General features: G+C 38.5%; 1 protein-coding gene and 1 long non-coding RNA gene across 3 annotated transcripts in view; one reads left to right on the top strand and one right to left on the bottom strand.

The window, feature by feature from the left end:
* acadvl (acyl-CoA dehydrogenase very long chain) overlaps window positions 1-17,030 on the bottom strand; it is a 61,768-nt gene extending 44,738 nt beyond the window's left edge. The window contains exons 1-6 of the mRNA XM_048236983.1: window positions 16,801-17,030; window positions 16,473-16,542; window positions 15,454-15,528; window positions 15,171-15,243; window positions 14,991-15,055; window positions 14,525-14,659 (exon numbers count right to left, since the gene is read on the bottom strand). Of these exons, the coding sequence (XP_048092940.1) occupies window positions 14,525-14,659; window positions 14,991-15,055; window positions 15,171-15,243; window positions 15,454-15,528; window positions 16,473-16,542; window positions 16,801-16,874 (492 nt within the window). The 5' untranslated portion in view covers window positions 16,875-17,030. The remainder of the gene's footprint in view (window positions 1-14,524; window positions 14,660-14,990; window positions 15,056-15,170; window positions 15,244-15,453; window positions 15,529-16,472; window positions 16,543-16,800) is intronic.
* Window positions 808-18,218, top strand: LOC125289893. 2 transcript variants are annotated; one of them, XR_007192713.1, is made up of 3 exons: window positions 808-1,406; window positions 17,599-17,715; window positions 18,145-18,218. It is a non-coding gene; the product is annotated as an uncharacterized LOC125289893 (long non-coding RNA). The 2 variants fall into 2 exon arrangements; XR_007192712.1 differs by lacking the exon at window positions 808-1,406 and adding an exon at window positions 17,076-17,162.
* Window positions 18,219-18,604: the final 386 nt, after the last annotated feature.

Raw genomic sequence — 18,604 nt, 5'->3', positions numbered from 1 at the left:
GCATCGCCTATATTAGGCTGTTATGCTAGCTCAGCCTTTAAATATGTTGTTATTTTGGTCATGTGGACTTGATTAAGCGGGTAAAGATAATTCATAAACTGCTTATTTCTTACATGACTGAAACGGTAGCCTAGGTTCAACAGTGGTGTTTGAGGTTGCTGTGTTAAGTTGTTGTGTGTGATCGCTAAACAATTAGGATAAATCAGTTTATTTTGACATACGGAGTTAGCCTGACCTGTAGCGTTAGCCTATAGCACATAAGCCTATTCTGTTTTCATTTATTAGCATTTGTTGTGATTATATAATCAAATGACACTCATGATAACTTGAAATAGAAGGACAGAAGATAGGTGATTGATGTCCACAAGCAATTTCAATTTGAGTGAGACAAATTAGAACAAACTGTTCGGGAAAAAAATAATCTTGCCATGTTTAAAATGCTGCACTTTTTCCCTTCATAGCCTATCTCTGGCAATTCATTTTTGAATGACTGTAGATAGTAGTATTTTACCCTACGTCTTCGTAGACAGTAGGCTACACCATTAGGCTATCTTGAGAATAAGACTTCACAGCTGCTAAGCGATCATCCTCCACAACCACGAGGGATAGGTAGGCTAAACGGTAAAATTCGTCGCCTTTTGCTTCTTATTGTAAAACCAACTGTTAGGGCCTACACAAGTGGTCGGCATCCCGGTCAATATTTGATATTAAATTTTCAATTTTGAAGCTATTTGTAACTATGTGTAGCCTATGCAACCCGACTGTTGTAGGCTTGCCTACCACTCTAGTTGTAAACAAACGGTCACATGACATTATGACGTAGGTGCAAAACCTTAATAAGCGCTCGCTCATGACAGAATCTTAGGGGTAACAACTAGGGGTAACTGAGTTTGGTTCGCGAGAAGAAGATAACGGTAGAAAACGGACAAGACGAAGCAGAACTAACGACAAGGGAAACATTGTTAAACAATATATTAGTAGTAAGCCTAGTTCCAGTTGGTATAGCGGAATAATAGGCTATAGACTACGTTTGTTTACTTTCCGATCGTCGTTAGTGTGTTCAGTGTCAGTAACAAAGTTGCCGTTGTAGCTACGTTGGTCAGCTGGCTCCCGTAGCTTCTAGTCTAAAGTGAACATCGACGAGGGATTCGTATTAGGCTACTTTAAGCTGCAGTCTTTTTAGGCCTATGTAAAAAGAGCTACTGGACACGGACTAACAGTTACATATCGATTTAGTTTCCTAGAAAGTAAGCAACAGTTTATCGTTCACCGGCTAGCTATTAGCTCATCTAAGGAAACAGAAGAGTCCCACCGTATCCCTGGCAACCACAGGAGTAGTCTCTCTCCCCCCTGCCATCCATCCCTGACGTCCACGAGTGACTCATCTCCCTTCTCTTCGGTTCACGGTACTGGGTTTCAATTTTATCATCACACTCCACACTCACGGAAGACAGGACAGCCTGTTTACGTTCACTTATACTGACGTTAACGCTACTGGCTCCAAGCGCTACAGCGGACTCGAACTGAACTCACACACCCAAACAGGTTGGATAACGATACGAACTATTACACACTCCGGAAGAGAGTGTAGCCTATATGGGACGATTCTACTGTACTGTTTAAAGTGTTTCGTTATAAATGTTAAGTCTGTTTTAAGTTGTAGCCTAAGGACGTGTGAATGAGAGAGTGATTGGGCATTAGGTCACTGTTTTGGTGTTTTATTATTTAAGGGTATTCTATTAGCCTATTAGATTAAATATAGACATTTTGATTTATCTATATTTAAATGGCCTGTTATTATTTTTTTTATAGCTACTATTGCTATATTATAATATATACTCACCTAGTGTATAGCTAGTGCTGGTGATTTGTTAAGGTAAGTGCCTCACCTGGGCAGTAGAGACTGAACATATAATACACACACACACGCACACACACACTTTAGTAGCGGAATTACCCCTCGCTCCCGCTACATGTGCACGTAAATGCACTAGAGCTGGTTTCCCAAAGCCTTCTTAACGTTCCATAGTTCATAACTTCTACCTTAAGCTCTACCTTAACATGTTCACGCATTTCGAAAGGTACTTTGCTACAAATGTCTTTCGTACGTCGCTCGTTGGTAAGAATGATCTGGAACACTCTTAGAACTCTCTTAGCTGCACCTTAGCAATGTTTGGGCGCGCAACGCTAGTCGCCGCAACTGTAGCCTACTAAAGCAATGTTTAGAAATCTCTGTTGCGCAAGCAACTCCTATGATGATAGGCCTACAATATCACTGTTTTGGTTGGCCAATGATTTTATGTAAGTAGGCTAATTAAGAAAATAGTTTCTGGAAATGTTTTCACACAAATAATAAAATGTGCACGCATTTGAAAATAATTAAAAGATTTATTCTCTTATATCTTGCTCCCCCCCCCCCACCATCTACAATGTTTAATGTGAGGGGTTGCTTTTATGTTTAATGTTAACCAATAGCACAAAATACTGAATTAAATGAGGCTGCTGGTCAATCAGCTGTGATTAAAAACAATTAATACTATAAACAATGAATCAAATAAGTTCTTGATATTGAGTGATGAAGGATGGCGTAATGGTTAAAAGTGTTAGGGGATTACAGCTGGTCATGCCGACAGATTGCGGATCACTTCCCCCTTCACAAAGTTGTGAAAACTTTGTTAATTAAGGGTAGATTATTATGGAGCTAAATTTGTCTCAATAATATTTGTATATGCGCAGAGGGGGATCCACAAATATTTCTTGATTTGCATGTGTGTTTTGATATCTACAAATAAAAAAAAAAAAATCATATTTGTAACTCGTATATTGATTTTTACAAATATAGATGTGCATTTGTAAATAAAATGCCATTTGTAAAACCGAAAATTTAATTTGTGAAATGTGATTCTGCATTTGTGGATCACCAGCACACGCATTCTTCGCTTTCCAAAGTTACGTGTTTTTGAGACGTTCTTCCTATGAAAGTCACACAAATCCACACGTAAATAGGCCTACTTTAATTCACCGGCACACAGAAATCGCAATCCAGTAGATGGCGACATCCACAAATATTTCTTGACTTGCATTCGTGTTTTGACATCCACAAATAAAAAAAAATCATATTTGTAACTTGTAAATTGGTTTTCACAATTGTAGATGTGTATTTGTAAATGAAATGGCATTTGTAAAACTGAAAATTGCCTTTGTGAAATCTAATTTTGCATTTGTGGATCACCAGCACACACAGTTTTTAGTTTTAGCATTTGTGGATCAGCATTTGTGGATCGCGTATTTTTGAGACAAACTTTGCGCAGAGAAGCCACCCAGATCCACAAGTAGCCTGCTGACACGTTCTAATCCAGTAGATGGCAGTGTTGTTCTATGGGACTCATAACCAAGGATCTTTGCTCATAACACACAGAGCTAGCGAACCTAGTTCTTAAATCTAACAAGTTATGCCTTTTACAACAAGCTTTTTGATGGAAAAGTGGTGTTTAATTTCCATAATCTTTGTTTAGTAAACGCATAAAACCGTCAGTTTGCAAGCGAAATCAAGAATTACGATCTTTGAGTTTGTTTATAGTTACCTAGCAACCTTTCACACTGTCAGTTCTTGCAGTTCATTACTGAGTAAAAAAAAAAAAACAGCTGGCAACGTTAAAACAGCTGTTCAGGTGGGCTCATAGAATTGTAACTGTATATGAAATGTTGCGCTGAGCCTGGATTTGAACCAACATTCCTTGGGGTCAGAGCTCACTCCTCTAACCACTGTGCTACCACATTTCTTGTAGGCCTACATTACAAACTGACGGGGGTTTTTTACTCGGTAATGAACTGCAAGAACTGACCGTGTGAAAGGCCCAATTGATCTTTTTCCAAGTTTACACTGAATAAGGAGAGGTAAATAGGCCTATTATTTAGACGGAAGTAGCTATGGCACTGGTAAATAGATCACATAAATTCCCATTGAGAGACTGTATAGCCTACTGATAAGCTAGCTAGCAGGCAAACTAACTTAGCTAACGTTATATTATCACCATTTTTTCTACCTGTAGGCTATAAGTTAACCCTTTGTTCACGGCCTGCTTAAACACAGCGCATAAGATAGGCTATCAATAGGGAGGGAAAGTAATCTCATCGCCATCTAGTGGTTGCGTTCCTAGAGTTTAGCGGAGTGGATGGGATTTTTTTTTTGAAAAAATATATCTCGGTGCACATTGGGATCTTAATTTAATGCCTTCCATATGTTAGGCACTGGGGTCACCTCTATTGCTTCAAGTGGTCATACCTTATTTTTAGGATCAGTTGAATTGTTTTGAGTTTTTGTCGTAACACGGTGATAAGGAACTACAGCTGCATGTGACGTCACATGTTTGGCCGCTTAATCTCTAACTGATCAATACGCAATTTGCTTAACTGGCTTAACATATTTTTTGTAATAACAGAACGTGATGTAAACCGCGTGGTGATAACCTTTATGTCAGGATAACTGGTGTTGTGCTTCTACTCACATGAAGAGCTAGCTGTAAGTGTTAAGTGTCAATGCTAACCAGGCTAATAAATAAACCATGCTACCGTGAGTAACGTTGAAGTGTAAAGTCACGTGACTTCTTTTGTAGTTCGTTTATGAAACAAAAGAAGCAATTTCGATTTTCTTAAATAAGGCAAAATAGGGTCTGACATTTTCACAGTTAGAATATTATTACTGTATAGACACTGAAAAATATTTTTGGTGGATAACATCGCTGATTTGGCTTCACAATATTTTTTTTAAAATAGGTCTATGGGACTTAACATTGGAGCTGCTCTTCGATAGGAACGCAACCAATTTGGGGCGCTGGTTTTCACTTTCCCTCCCTATCACTAATAAGGTCGAGATTTCACTCAAGCGTCTGATGTTCATAACTCTGTTCTAGAATCTTTGGTTGTAACACTTAAAGCCTCGGTTGCTAGGTAACTATAAACAAACTCAAAGATCGTAATTGACCTGTCGCTAAGCGCCACCCTTAGAACACTGATGAGCCTATGACAGTCCAGCCTCAACGGGACTCGGACATCAGCTCGGACAACTCCATAGGAAACAACAGGGAGCAGGCATAAAATGACAAATTAATGGTTATTTATGGAGTTTATTAACTCAAAAAAACCCGACGTATAACCATGGTCAAACGTTTTGCATGGGGGACGTGTAATACTGATAGCCGGTACCCCGAGAGGCTAGAAAACGGGGTATATTTTCACCAACAGTAGCCTACAGGACACCTCTCGCGTTTGCAACAGCTCAACGTAATGTAGGCTACTAAGCCAACAACGTGGGCACAGGCTCCCTGTTAAATCCCAAGATGAAAATGTTCATTAACCAACTACTATATTCTTACTACATCAAATATTAACGTAACCTAACATATCTTCAGTCTTCCACTAGCTAGCTAGCATTAACTTCAGTGGGTTTTGCACGGTGGTTTGCACGGCTACTCGCCACAACTGCTCGTCACCTTTTATGTATTCTAACGTTTTGAATACACCCCTCCATAGCATAATTAAGTCCCTTTTAAAAAACCCTTCAGACCCCAATTATGTTCCAAGGTGGTGAAAAATATAATAATGATTTTTTCCCATCCTTAATGCAACCATAAATGAGAATCAATAAAAAATTTTTTTATAAAAACCTTTTAATTGTTATTTTTTTGTCCATTTCAATGGACATCGGGTCCAAACAGTTGTTAAAATAGCAACATCATATGACAACATCATACCTATTTTTTGTCTTATAATTCACGTTGACATCACATGGAACATGAACTTGAACAGTTCAAATGATGTTTTTTTGTAAGGAGTTTTAAAATATAATATCATAGATTTTTTTTTGCAGGTCAAAAAAGTAATATGCCGGATTGTGTCCACACAATAGACCTGTGGTGCTAGTGCTACATGTTTAGCAGTTTTCGATACACACACTGTTTGCATTGTTTTTTGCAATTTGTTGTTTTCACACAGTCTTGTGAACTGAACTGTTTAATTACATGTTCCAATACGGAACACTGGAGGTATGCTTGCAACATATTTGTTTGCTCACTTTACTAAATTGTGCGCTCGTTTTACTAAATTGTGATCTCATTTTACTAAATTTTTGCTCAATTTAGTAAACCCTGTGCTTGTTTTACTAAACAGTGCATTTATTTTACTACATTGTGGGCTAATTTGCTAAATTCCACTCTCATTTCACTAGATCACATTGTAAAATGAGTGCACAATTTAGTAAAATAAGCGTACTATTTACTAAAATGAGTGCACTTTTTAGTAAAATGAGAGCACAATTTAGCAAAATGAGAACAAGAGCACAATACACACATTGTGTGCACAATGTAGTATAAACAAGTGCACAATTTAGTAAAGCAAGCTTTAGTAAAATGATTTTTAGCAATGATTTAGTAAAACGAATGTATGTTTTCTCAATACATAGAAAATCTTGCAATGACACACCCCAGGAGATGTCATTGCAAGATTGTTTTTATATATCAAGATAATATACACTGTTTTTACTGAATTATGCACTCATTTTACTTAGAGTGCATTCTTAAATTGCCACTCCAAATGCACACTCTGAAACTTTTAACCGTTCGTAAATTCGGAGCGTGGGTCGGATTATTAGTTTATTCAGTGTCACAATCTCGGAGCTTTCAGTGCGTACTCTGGGCACTGCAGCTAAAGGCATGACATCACACAGTAGGCTGAGAGTGTTATACCAGAGAGGGTTGAAGCTAGCCTGGTTGAAGGCTAGGTTGAAGCAGCCTGGTTGAAGTGGACCTAAACACTGTTTCACAAGTGCTGTAGTGGTGTCCATATTGTAGGCCTAAACCAAACTATTTGTAACCCAAAAAATTCACAGAGATTTAGACTGCTTGTCTTTTTCGAACTTCAGAGCGCTATTCTCAGTGTCAGATTGAATTTACAAACGCACCCTAAATTTTGCACTCGTTTTACTACATAGTGTGCTCGTTTTACTAAATCTTCCACACTTTTTTGCACAAAAAATAGCACAATTTTGCTAAATGCTCAGAAAATGTAGCTGTATGTCCATGATTTAGTAAAATGAGGATACTATTTAGTAAACCGGGCACACAATTTACTAAATTCATGCACAGAATCTAGTAAAATGAGAGGGCAATTTAATACAAACAACCACACATTTTAGTGAAATGAGTGCACATTCATCCAAAATAGCTGAAATAAATAAAATATATATTTAGAATTATAGCTTGGGTCTTGAGGATGTCAGAACCTTGCCTGGTGACAATAATTAAATGAGTGTTGGCTAACATCTCCCAACACCTGGTGTCCATTGGGATGGACATTAAACTTTGAAAAAATCCTGTACTACACGGTTATGAAATATATTCAAACTAACTTCAGATATTATCACCTGCAATGGTTAGAATTATACAGAGTGCAAATTGGTTAGGCTATCATAAACATAAATTCATATTGATGAGGGAAAAAAGATGCTTACTCCTGTTCCTATCTAGCTTCAGAGCCATGCTTGTGTTGTTTGATGTCTGAAGTGCTCTCAGATCAAGTTACAGGTCATAACTGCATTCTGATTGGGTCATCATGATCCAATCAGTAGCAAAGCATAATTAAAATGGAGAAACCACATATTTTCATTGGTTTAGACCCAAAAATATATCATGTCCATTCCAATGGACCTGGGGTCCGAAAGGGTTTAATAGCTTCTGGAGGAAAGCAAATCCTTTTATCGATCAAAACATCCTCAAAGCCTGCTTTCATATACTGTCAGCTGCCATTGTCCACAATGTATTTCTAATCAAGTCTGGTTTGTTTGTCCGAGTTTTCACACGGTAACAATGGTCAATTCTTGATTTCGCTTGCAAACTGACGGTTTTATGCGTTTACTAAACAAAGATTATGGAAATTAAACACCACTTTTCCATCAAAAAGCTTGTTGTAAAAGGCATAACTTGTTAGATTTAAGAACTAGGTTCGCTAGCTCTGTGTGTTATGAGCAAAGAATCTTTGGCTATGAGTCCCATAGAACAACACTGCCATCTACTGGATTAGAACGTGTCAGCAGGCTACTTGTGGATCTGGGTGGCTTCTCTGCGCAAAGTTTGTCTCAAAAATACGTGATCCACAAATGCGAAAGTCAAGTCAAGTCAAGTCAAGTCAAGTTTATTTATATAGCACATTTCATTCACAGAGGTCATTCAATGTGCTTTACATAAACAAAACCAAACAATAATAACAAATAAAAGCATAGAAGGGCAATATAGTCAAAGAATAGTTAAAAGGTAAAGATCAAAGGCAAAAGTAGTAAAAAAAGTAATAAAAGACAAAGTAGAATAATTATCAAGGCAGATTCAGAATTTGTAACTCGGCACAGTTAGCAGAAAGCATCTGAGAACAGTTTGGTCTTAAGTCTAGATTTAAAACTGGCTACAGTTGGGGCCTTTTAATGTCATCCGAAAGTTGGTTCCACAGCTGAGCCGCATAGCAGCTAAAAGCTGCTTCACCATGTTTAGTTCTAACTGTAGGTTTTACTAGCAGGTTTTTCACCTGGGACCTGAGAGGACGAGAAGGTGTGTACTGCTGAAGCATGTCTGACAAGTATTTAGGTCCTGCTCCATTTACTGATTTATAAACAAGCAATAGTGCTTTAAAGTCAATTATGTGACTTACTGGAAGCCAGTGCAAGGACTTAAGAATTGGAGTAATGTGGTCAGTTCTTTTAGTTTTTGTTAGAGTCCTAGCTGCTGCATTTTTGTATCACCTGAAGCTGTTTAATAGTCTTTTTAGGAAGGCCTGTGAACAGTCCATTGCAGTAATCAACCCTGCTGGAGATAAATGCATGAATGAGTCATGTTTTGACATCAGCCCACTGAGTTTGGCAATATTTTTGAGGTGGTAAAAAGCTGATTTAGTTATCGCTTTCATGTGGCTGTTGAAATTTAGATCACTGTCAATTAATACACCAAGATTTTTAACAGTATCCTTTGCCTTCAACCCTTTTGTGTCAAGGAGAGTGGCAACCCTAAGTCTTTCCTAATTTTTACCAAATATAATTACTTCAGTTTTTTCTTTGTTCAGCTGAAGAAAATTTTGAGACATCCAGGTGTTGATTTGTTCTATACACTGACACATAGATTCAAGAGGACCATAGTCGTTTGGTGATAGAGCTAAGTAAATTTGTGTGTCATCTACATAGCTATGATATGAAATCAAATTATTTTGAATGATTTGTCCAAGTGGGAGCATATAGAGGTTGAATAATAGTGGCCCCAAGATTGACCCCTGGGGAACACCACAGGTCAAGGACGTTGGTGTTGAGGTACAGTTTCCGATGGCAACAAAGAAGCTCCTTTCTTGTAGATATGATTTTAGCCAGCTGATAACTATGCCTGTAAATCCAACCCAGTGTTCTAGTCTGTGTAGTAAAATATTGTGATCAATAGTGTCAAATGCTGCACTAAGATCCAGTAGCACTAGGACTGATGTTTTACCTGAATCTGTGTTTAGGCGTATGTCATTGGAAACTTTAATGAGAGCTGTTTCAGTGCTGTGATTTGCCCAAAAACCAGACTGAAAGTAATCAAAATACCCATTTGATGTTAGGAAGGTGGTTAATTGATTAAAGACTACTTTTTCAAAAATGTTGCCAATAAAAGGTAGATTGGATATGGGCCTGTAATTGTTTAGCATGGAGGCATCCAGGTTATTCTTCTTGAGAAGTGGCTTTACAACAGCTGTTTTCAGTGACTTAGGAAAAGTGCCAGACAGCAGTGATACATTTACAATTTGAAGGACATCCGCTATGAGGTGAAAAACAGTTTTGAAGAAATTGGAGTGTCTAAGACACATGTGGAAGAGCTGAGATTCTGTACCGTTTTTCAAGTGTTTCAGTAGTCTATCAAGCTGAACTCTGACATCAAGTTTAGTTTCCCTCTGTTTGTTGCTGGAAGTTCAGGTTGTTGAATTTGTAATTGAGCAGATATGTTGAGTCTGATTTTGTCAATTTTACCTTTAAAAAAAAGATGAAAACTCATTGCATTTTTATTAGTTGAGAGAAGTTCAGGCTAATTGTGAGGGGGATTTGTTAACTTATCAACAGTTGAAAATAAAATACGAGTGTTATTTGAACTTCTATTGATAATGTTAGAAAAGAAAGACTGTCTTGCTTTGCATATTTCAGAGTTATATTGCACACTTGCACACTTGTACACTTTACAACTTGTTGTTGTTGTCCTGAAAACACAACACTTCTGCTGCTCTTACATAACTTGCACCACTATGCCACTTTCTTTCTTACTTAGGTCAAACAGAACTACCCAAGCCTTTTATTGGCCTGACTTTGCACTAGTATTTTATTGACTGTCTATGCACAATTTCAACCAAATTTTGCTGCTCTTATTTTTTCATTATTATATGTGCCCTCTTATTTACTTATTTACTTACTTTTTTGTTTACTTGAATGTTATGTTTGTCTGTGGTAAAATATGTCTTGTCTTCACCGTGGGATAGTGAGAAACGTAATTTCGATCTCTTTGTATGTCTGGAACATGTGAAGAAATTGACAATAAAGCGGACTTTGACTTTGACTTTGATATGTGCGGAGCATCTCTTTATGGATTTCATAGTGGATCTGAAGTTTGTATTTACGCCATTTTCTTTCAGTCTTCCTACACTCTCTTTTTAGAAGTTAAACTGCTGGATTTTGCCTCCATGGTGCTTTCTGTTTGTCCTTAACTTTCTTGAATTGTAATGGAGCAATGTCATCCATAATGTTTGCCATTTTTGCATTAAAGTGATCAAAAAAGTCTTCAGAGTCTGACAGTTGACTTGACTTTAGTGAAAGTGCTTGCTCAAAGAGAACACTTGTCTGATCATTTATGATTCCCCTTTTTACCATCATAGCTGTGTTTTGAGTGTGTGGGGACATAGACACATCAAAGAACACGCAGAAATGATCAGATAAGGCCAGGTCTTTAACAGCTGTAGAAACATCGAGACCCTTTGTGATAACAAGATCGAGGGTATGGCCAAGAGAGTGTGTTGGCCCCTGTACATGCGGTGTTAGGGAGAAAGTATTGATTAGTGCAATGAATTCCTTGGCATAATTGTTTTCAGGATTATCCACATGCAAGTTTAGATCCCCTGATATAATAAGACAAAACTGTGTGTGCTGGTGATCCATAATACAAATGCCATTTCATTTACAAATACACATCTACAATTGTGAAAACCAATTTACAAGTTACAAATATGATTTTTTTATTTATGGATGTCAAAACACGAATGCAAGTCAAGAAATATTTGTGGATGTCGCCATCTACTGGATTGCGATTTCTGTGTGCCGGTGAATTCAAGTAGGCCTATTTACGTGTGGATTTGTGTGACTTTCATGTGAAGAACGTCTCAAAAACACATAACTTTGGAAAGCGAAGAATGCATGTGCTGGTGATCCACAAATGCAGAATCACATTTCACAAATGAAATTTTCGGTTTTACAAATGGCATTTTATTTACAAATGCACATCTATATTTGTAAAAATCAATATACGAGTTACAAATATGATTTTTTTTAATTGTAGATATCAAAACACACATGCAAATCAAGAAATATTTGTGGATCCCCCTCTGCGCATATTAGGGGTGTAACGGTTCATGTATTCGTATTGAACCGAAACGGTACGGGCGTCACGGTTCGGTGCATGAGTTTACACGGAGAATACACGGTATAAAAATACATAAAACTCCCAGCGGATTAATCAATTACTGTTAAGTAGCTTAGAGTTACGGGGAGTTCTTTAGCAACACCTAACGCTAATCTCTAGCCTCGCCTTAGCTCTGAAGCTCTGATTGGCGCCTATGTTTTTTTTTGTCAGGTCGTCGGTCGAGTCCGTCAGTCAGACACACAGGAGTTAGAGGATCCGCTGGTCTCTTTAAGATCGCAAGTTTGAGAACTTCAGTTACAGTAACGTTAGTACAGGCGAAAGAGTGGTGGATGAGATGAAACTGTGTGTCGGCGTTGTTCAGCAGTTGTTGGGTATGTGAGTGGAAAAATGCTACACATATTGAAGCCATCACCCAGATGATGTAGGCTACCAATCACTGAAACGAGGGGAAAACTTCCCGCGCTTCAGCAGCCTTTGGATACACATACAAATAGGGCCAAAACCTATGGCTTAAATTAAATGATTTCAGATTGACAGAAAGCTATGTAAATCGCGTGGTAATTACCTTTATGTTGGGGTAACTTGTAACTTCTCACATGAGGAGCTGGTAGTGTTAAGTGCATAGACAGTAAAATAAAGTGACAACGCTTAACCAGGCTAATAAACAAACCATGCTACGGTGAGTTAACGTCAAAGGGCAAAGTCAATGACTTCTAGTTGTAGTCTGTTTATGAAATGAAAGGAGCAATTTCGTTTTTTTTTAAAAAGGCAAAATAGTGTGATATTTTCACAGTTAGTAGGCTAGATTATTACTTTACACAAAATAAAAAAAATATTGAGGCAAATTGTAGACCCTTCCATATACAACTAAACACAGATGTTGAAGGTCTTGCTTAAGTGGATTTTTAAAAATATTTTTTCTATGTAATTTGCACTTTCAGAAATAAGAGATGCTGTAGGCCTATTTTCAGTTTTATAGCTGATTGTCTTATTTTGTTTACAAGTTACAGATGGAGTCTGGGTACTTATTGTACTGTTTAGCCTACATCTTACACACTTCAGGCTGTTGCAGATAGCTCAGGGAAGAGACTGTACGACACTAGGGGGTACAGCCTGAGACATGTACAGGGCTCTACAGTGCGCCCATTTCACTTTCGCGACATTAAAGTAAAATGATGCCCGTCGAAAGTGCAAAAAAAATATTTATTTTAGCACTGGTGCGAATGACTTCTAATCATGTCAATGTTTGTCTACAAAATACACCGCAACATCGAGAAATATTACTGGTGCAAACCATAGAATCACGTCGCGAATGCAGCATAAAAACTACACCTCCCATTGCAGTTTCGCGTTGTGACTCGCTAGTAGTCGCTTCTATCAAATCCAAGGACGCGTAGGAAAAAGCGGAAAGTTAGACTAGCCAGCCAAGATGCAAAGATTGAAGAAATTAGTTCTTCTATCCACCGAATTCATTGGATATAGGAGGAACAGGATGAGATTCTGAGAATGCAGTGAGAGAAGGAAAGGTAACCTTTTAGCCCAGTTGACGTATTGGCTGCAATATGCAAAATATAGCTGTAGCGAACTGGCACAAAAGTAGCCTCCCCCGTTTTATTCAAAGGTAGAACGCTACTGACAACTCCAGGCTTCCACGCATGCTTGTTTGTTTACACCGAATACAAGCTGAAGTGCAAAACAAAAGTAGGCCTAACGTTTGCCTACTGCCCCCATCAATGCAGATATTTCAAATAAAAACTATAAGTATAAAACATATATCCTTGATTAGCCTATGTTGGGTTTTGTGGAAGAGGAAATGGACTGTTTTAGTAGTAGTATTAGGCAGTATGCAGTGACAGGTCACCATGGGCATATTTGGATTAGCTATAGATGGATTCACAAATAAATAAATTAGCCTACATTTGGCAGGATACTTGATATACAGGCTAAATGCAAATATGGCAATGTATTATATTATTTTACATTAACAAAATGTAGGAAAATAGAACAGACTGAAAATAAAGTAGGCACTGATCTTTAAAATTCTGTTACCTGTAGCCTAAATGTTGTCAGTCATTCTTAATATTCGCAATTGGTGCACTGGCATGTTTAACTGTTAGCTGCAGTATAATGTTAAATTATGTGTAAGTTAAGTACAGAACTGACTGTGCGCCCAAATTTTTGTCTGTGCTCCTACATTTTTTAACTTGGGCGCACAAGTGCTCCTGAAAAAAAATGTTAGTGTAGAGCCCTGATGTACAAAAAAAAAATGCTTTCTGCATTTTTGTTTTGCTTTTCCCTCAATTGTACCGAACCCGTACCGAACCGTGATGTCCGAACCGAGGTATGAACCGAACCGTGACTTCTGTGTACCGTTACACCCCTAGCGCATATACAAATATTATTGAGACAAATTTAGCTCCATAGATTATTTCATTTCTACTTTTTATCATCGTATGCTATAAATAAGTTCATCCGTGTTGAAGTAGCGTGAATGTTAGCCTACTGGAGGCGATATTTGAGCAATGTTTTTTTTTTCTTTTTTTTGTGCAAAGAACACACTGTCTTTCATAACGCGGTCATGCCTCCGCGTGAAATGAAAAATCGATTTCTGAGCAATCGATGTCAACCAATTCAGCACCTTCAGGGTGAACAGTGCCTTGTATGTCGAACGTAAGGAGCTTTTCGTAAGAAGACTCCTAAGGGACAGGTTGGGAACCACGACTATAAAGGTAAACAACTATGGTAAGGTTTACCTTTGGAGTCTTTGTAGCTCGCTAAGAGTGAACGTTATCAGAAACCCAGCCCGAGTTGCTTCACAGAGCGGCCTCTGTACCCACCTGTGTGTTGGTGAGGCCAACGCCACCCAGGTCAGCGGGCACCTGTAGGCCAAAGGCCCCCATTTCTTTCAGGCCCTGCATTGTGTGGTCCTCCACCTTCTCCAGAGCATCATTCTTGGCTGGGTCATTAACCTCCTACACACACACACACACACACACACACACACACACACACACACACACACACACACACACACACACACACACACACACACACACACACACACACACACACACACATCCATTGACATACTAAAGAAGGGTTTCTATTAATGAACATTATGTGACTTGATTCAGCTTATTGGAACATGGTGGTTTCATGGTTCGTCAATTTGCATCTAGGGACCAAAGTCAGTGTGAAAAGATCTCAGCTTTTACTTGTGGCTAAGTAAATGCATGTAGGAGATTCAAAGACCTCTCATATTCCACTGCTTGAAGAAGAGGACAAACAGCACCGCTGGCTTACCTCAAAAAACTTAGAACAGGGTCCCACAAGCTCCTGGAGAAACTGGGTCTGCTCCTCATTCAGCACTGAAAGCACAGGCGGACAAGAGTCCCATTCAGAGCTGTTCCATTCTCCACATCGGAGACATTTCCACCACATGACATAACCTTGACACTAACACACCACTATTACAATGCTCACCTGAAGGATACGGAAACACCTGATCCGTGCTGATCTGGCCCTTGAACATGTTCACTGCAAAAGACTTGGACTCCTGGCAGATAATAAATCAGTACAGTCTGTCACTTCTTAGTTAAATAAACAAAACAAAAAGTTTAGTCTCGTATTTATCATAGATGTTTTTACAGTGTACAAGAACACAATGTGATGCCCCTATTAGAAAAAGTAATACAAATTCAACAGACGATTCTCATGGATGTGTCTGGATTTTTGGAAGGAAAGAGGGTAGAGTAGTGGTTCATACCACCATGGCGTCCTTGTCCACCTTATCTGCCTTAGAGCTAGAGTCTGTTCCGACCACTTGCTTATCCAACACCGCCTGAAGGAGGGTAACAGAGTAGAACGGAGACATTGGAATTAATCAATAACCCGTTTACCAGTTACTACAGTAATTTAAATATATCTTTAAATAAACCCATATACGGCATAACATACATCACAGGTACCCAACTTATAATGAAAATATAGCAGAAAATATATAATATTACAAGTAATTGTGTCAATCACTAGGCACAAAAGTGCTTCATAGTAGCTATGTGCTATTATACAATTACTGGTATATTACTAGAATACGGTACTAAGATTGTGTTGGATAATTTACAGTTCTGGGAGTGTGAAAGACAATGGAGGTAATTGAGTATGAAGATAACCAGGAAAAAGAGAATTAACAATACTCTGAAGGTCTAAACTCTTAAATCTCCCACTTTAGCTAAATGTCAGTCCAATAGTGAGGAGTGTGATCATGATGCCCTTTTAGCTATGTCATTGTGATACAACAGATGCCAACTAGAACATAGAGTGCAGCCAAGGACACAAGATCCTATTCTAACATGGTGGCAGCATTGACAGCCACCTAAAAAATATGATTAAGAATTAAGTCAATCACTTGAAGTGGGGGCTGGGAATGGGAAAATGTAACAAATTAACAAACAAAAAAACAAAAAACAATCATGGCAGGAATACTCAGAACATGTCTTAGTTATGTGTTGGTCCTGACGTCTACCTTTCATCCAGAATTCCCACGAGTCATGTGACCTCGAATGAACTTTACCCCACTTCCTACCGACACGGTGGTCGGCAGAGGACATGAACTGAACTTCGAGGACCAGACTACAGCTGCGAATCTGCAGGAAAGCCTAGGCTTTGTAGAGTTTGGGCTCTTCATTAACTTACAGAACCAAACCATGAACCGTGAAGAGTAAATACTGCAAATCAAGGTCAAAGTACAGTTGCTGCTGACATTTCGTTTGAGTCACAGCCTACCTCTGCTGCTTGGCTGGCATAAAGACGGGCATTATGAACGGAGACAAGGTTTCCCTTCTGATGGTTCGCCCTTCAATGTAAAGAGTGACAAACAGCACAACATATAGCAGTTATCATCCTCTACTTAACCAGTATCATTGACTTCGACAACGCAACTGACCCAGTTAATATTTAAATTAAACGCGTCTTGCTCCATTAGGTCGAGGTCCAAACAACAGAAACAATGCGGTTAACTTACTGTAACTTAACGCTGCCTTGCAACAGCACCCCCGTAACAAAAATCAAGTTAGCTAGGATAGCAACACAACATGACAGCATGAAAACTTACCCAGGAAGACAGTTTGGCAGTCTCAAAGCGGTACCGCATAAAGCGGACTTCTGTCTCATCTGTCTCAGTAGCATTATTATTAATATCGGGTTAAGTTGAAAAATAAAGACAAACGGTTCGAGGTTAGTTGCTAACGTTACTTGGGCCAAGAGCTAAGGAACCAACCCTACGTTGCTAAGCGAAATAACTGACAGCTTCGACTGGCTGGGTCGTCCTTAAATGACTGCACGGAAGCAGGTGGTAGCCTATAAAGCCCAGAGCGGTAGAAAAACAGTGGCTGGGTGGCATCGGCTGCCATCTTTGAACCGGGTCCTGTAGCGGAGCGTGGAAAGCACTAACGGCGGAAAGTTTGAACGCTTACGGTAAACTACACAGTGAATGTAAATTGAGCAATGGCTGAGACATCTGACGGTTCTTTTGCATCTTTAAGTCTAGAAGCAATGCTTAATGATGGGGATATGTTTTGGGAGACAGTCACCAGAAAGAATGCCAGGCAAAGATCAGACAGCGAAGGGGATTCAGTAGGTTCAGTAATAACGAAAAGAAGCAAAGCTAGCAAGCCTTTGAGAAATCAGGATGATGTTTGGAAAGTGGTTATAGTGTTTGAACAAAAAGGTGGACCAGATCTACATCCAATTCATATAACCAAAGCAATAGAGAAGGAAATTGGAAAGATTAACCATGCACGATTTATGGGGAACGGGAGATTACTGATCTTTGCTAATTATGAAGAACAACAAAGCAACATTCTTAAGAAAACTTCACTTAATAATCTCAAGATAACTTCTCACATCCCAGGGGCGGCATCTAAGAATAGAGGGGTAATATCTGGAATCCCAATATCAGTGACAATAGAAGAAGTCATTGAAAGTTTAAAAGAACATGGTGTTACAGAAGCTAAACGACTGATAAAAGGTAAAGAGAAAACTGAAAGCTTGTCTATTCTCTTATGCTTTAAGAAAGAGATTAAACTACCATCTAGAGTCCAAATGGGATATATGTCTTATGCAGTGCATGAATACATTCCTCCACCTTTAAGGTGCTTCAATTGCCAACGGTTTGGTCATGTTGCTAATCAGTGCAGAGGAAGACCAAGATGTGCTAAATGTGGGGGAGAACATGAGTATGGCAAATGTGATCAAGAAGCTGTGTTTAAATGTTGTAACTGTGGAGGGAACTTTAGTGCAGCCTATGGTGGATGTGAAAAGCACAAGGAGGCTAGAGAAGTTCAGAAATATAAAGTTTCACACAAAGTTTCTTATGCAGAGGCTGTTAAGAAAATTGAAATAGAGAAAAGAGGCTATGTTATGCCAGCTAATGCTGTTGTTCCCCCTTGTCCGATAGAGCAAACGACCTGGAGATCAACTGATAATCATCAAATAAGATCATTCAGTAGAGAGAATCAAAGGAGTCATAAGGAAAAAATTCAACATGTAAATACATCTGAACGCCTCCAGACAGAATGTTGTGAATTTAAAAAGATGTCAGAAGACATTTTGTTGATAAAGAAAAATGACTTTCTTGCTTTTATTTGTACAGTGTTTACTAAAGTAACTGATCTCACAACGGGAAAAGATAAGATCAAATTAATTGTGGATATTGCCAATGACCTTTTAGGATTTAGCTCACAAACAAGTATGATACAAGAGATGATGAATAAACATGTTGGTCAAAATATTGGGTAAAATCTTAATGGTACTTCTTATTCTCCAATGGAATGCTAGAAGTTTAATTGCTAATGGTCAAGAGTTTAAGAGATATATACATAATTGACAAGAGAAGCCTGAAATTATATGTATCCAAG

Source organism: Alosa alosa, chromosome 24 (genome assembly GCF_017589495.1).
Source record: "Alosa alosa isolate M-15738 ecotype Scorff River chromosome 24, AALO_Geno_1.1, whole genome shotgun sequence".
NCBI lineage: Eukaryota > Metazoa > Chordata > Actinopteri > Clupeiformes > Clupeidae > Alosa > Alosa alosa.
Note: the sequence above shows the minus strand (reverse complement) of the source record. Positions and strands in the feature narration are given on the sequence as shown.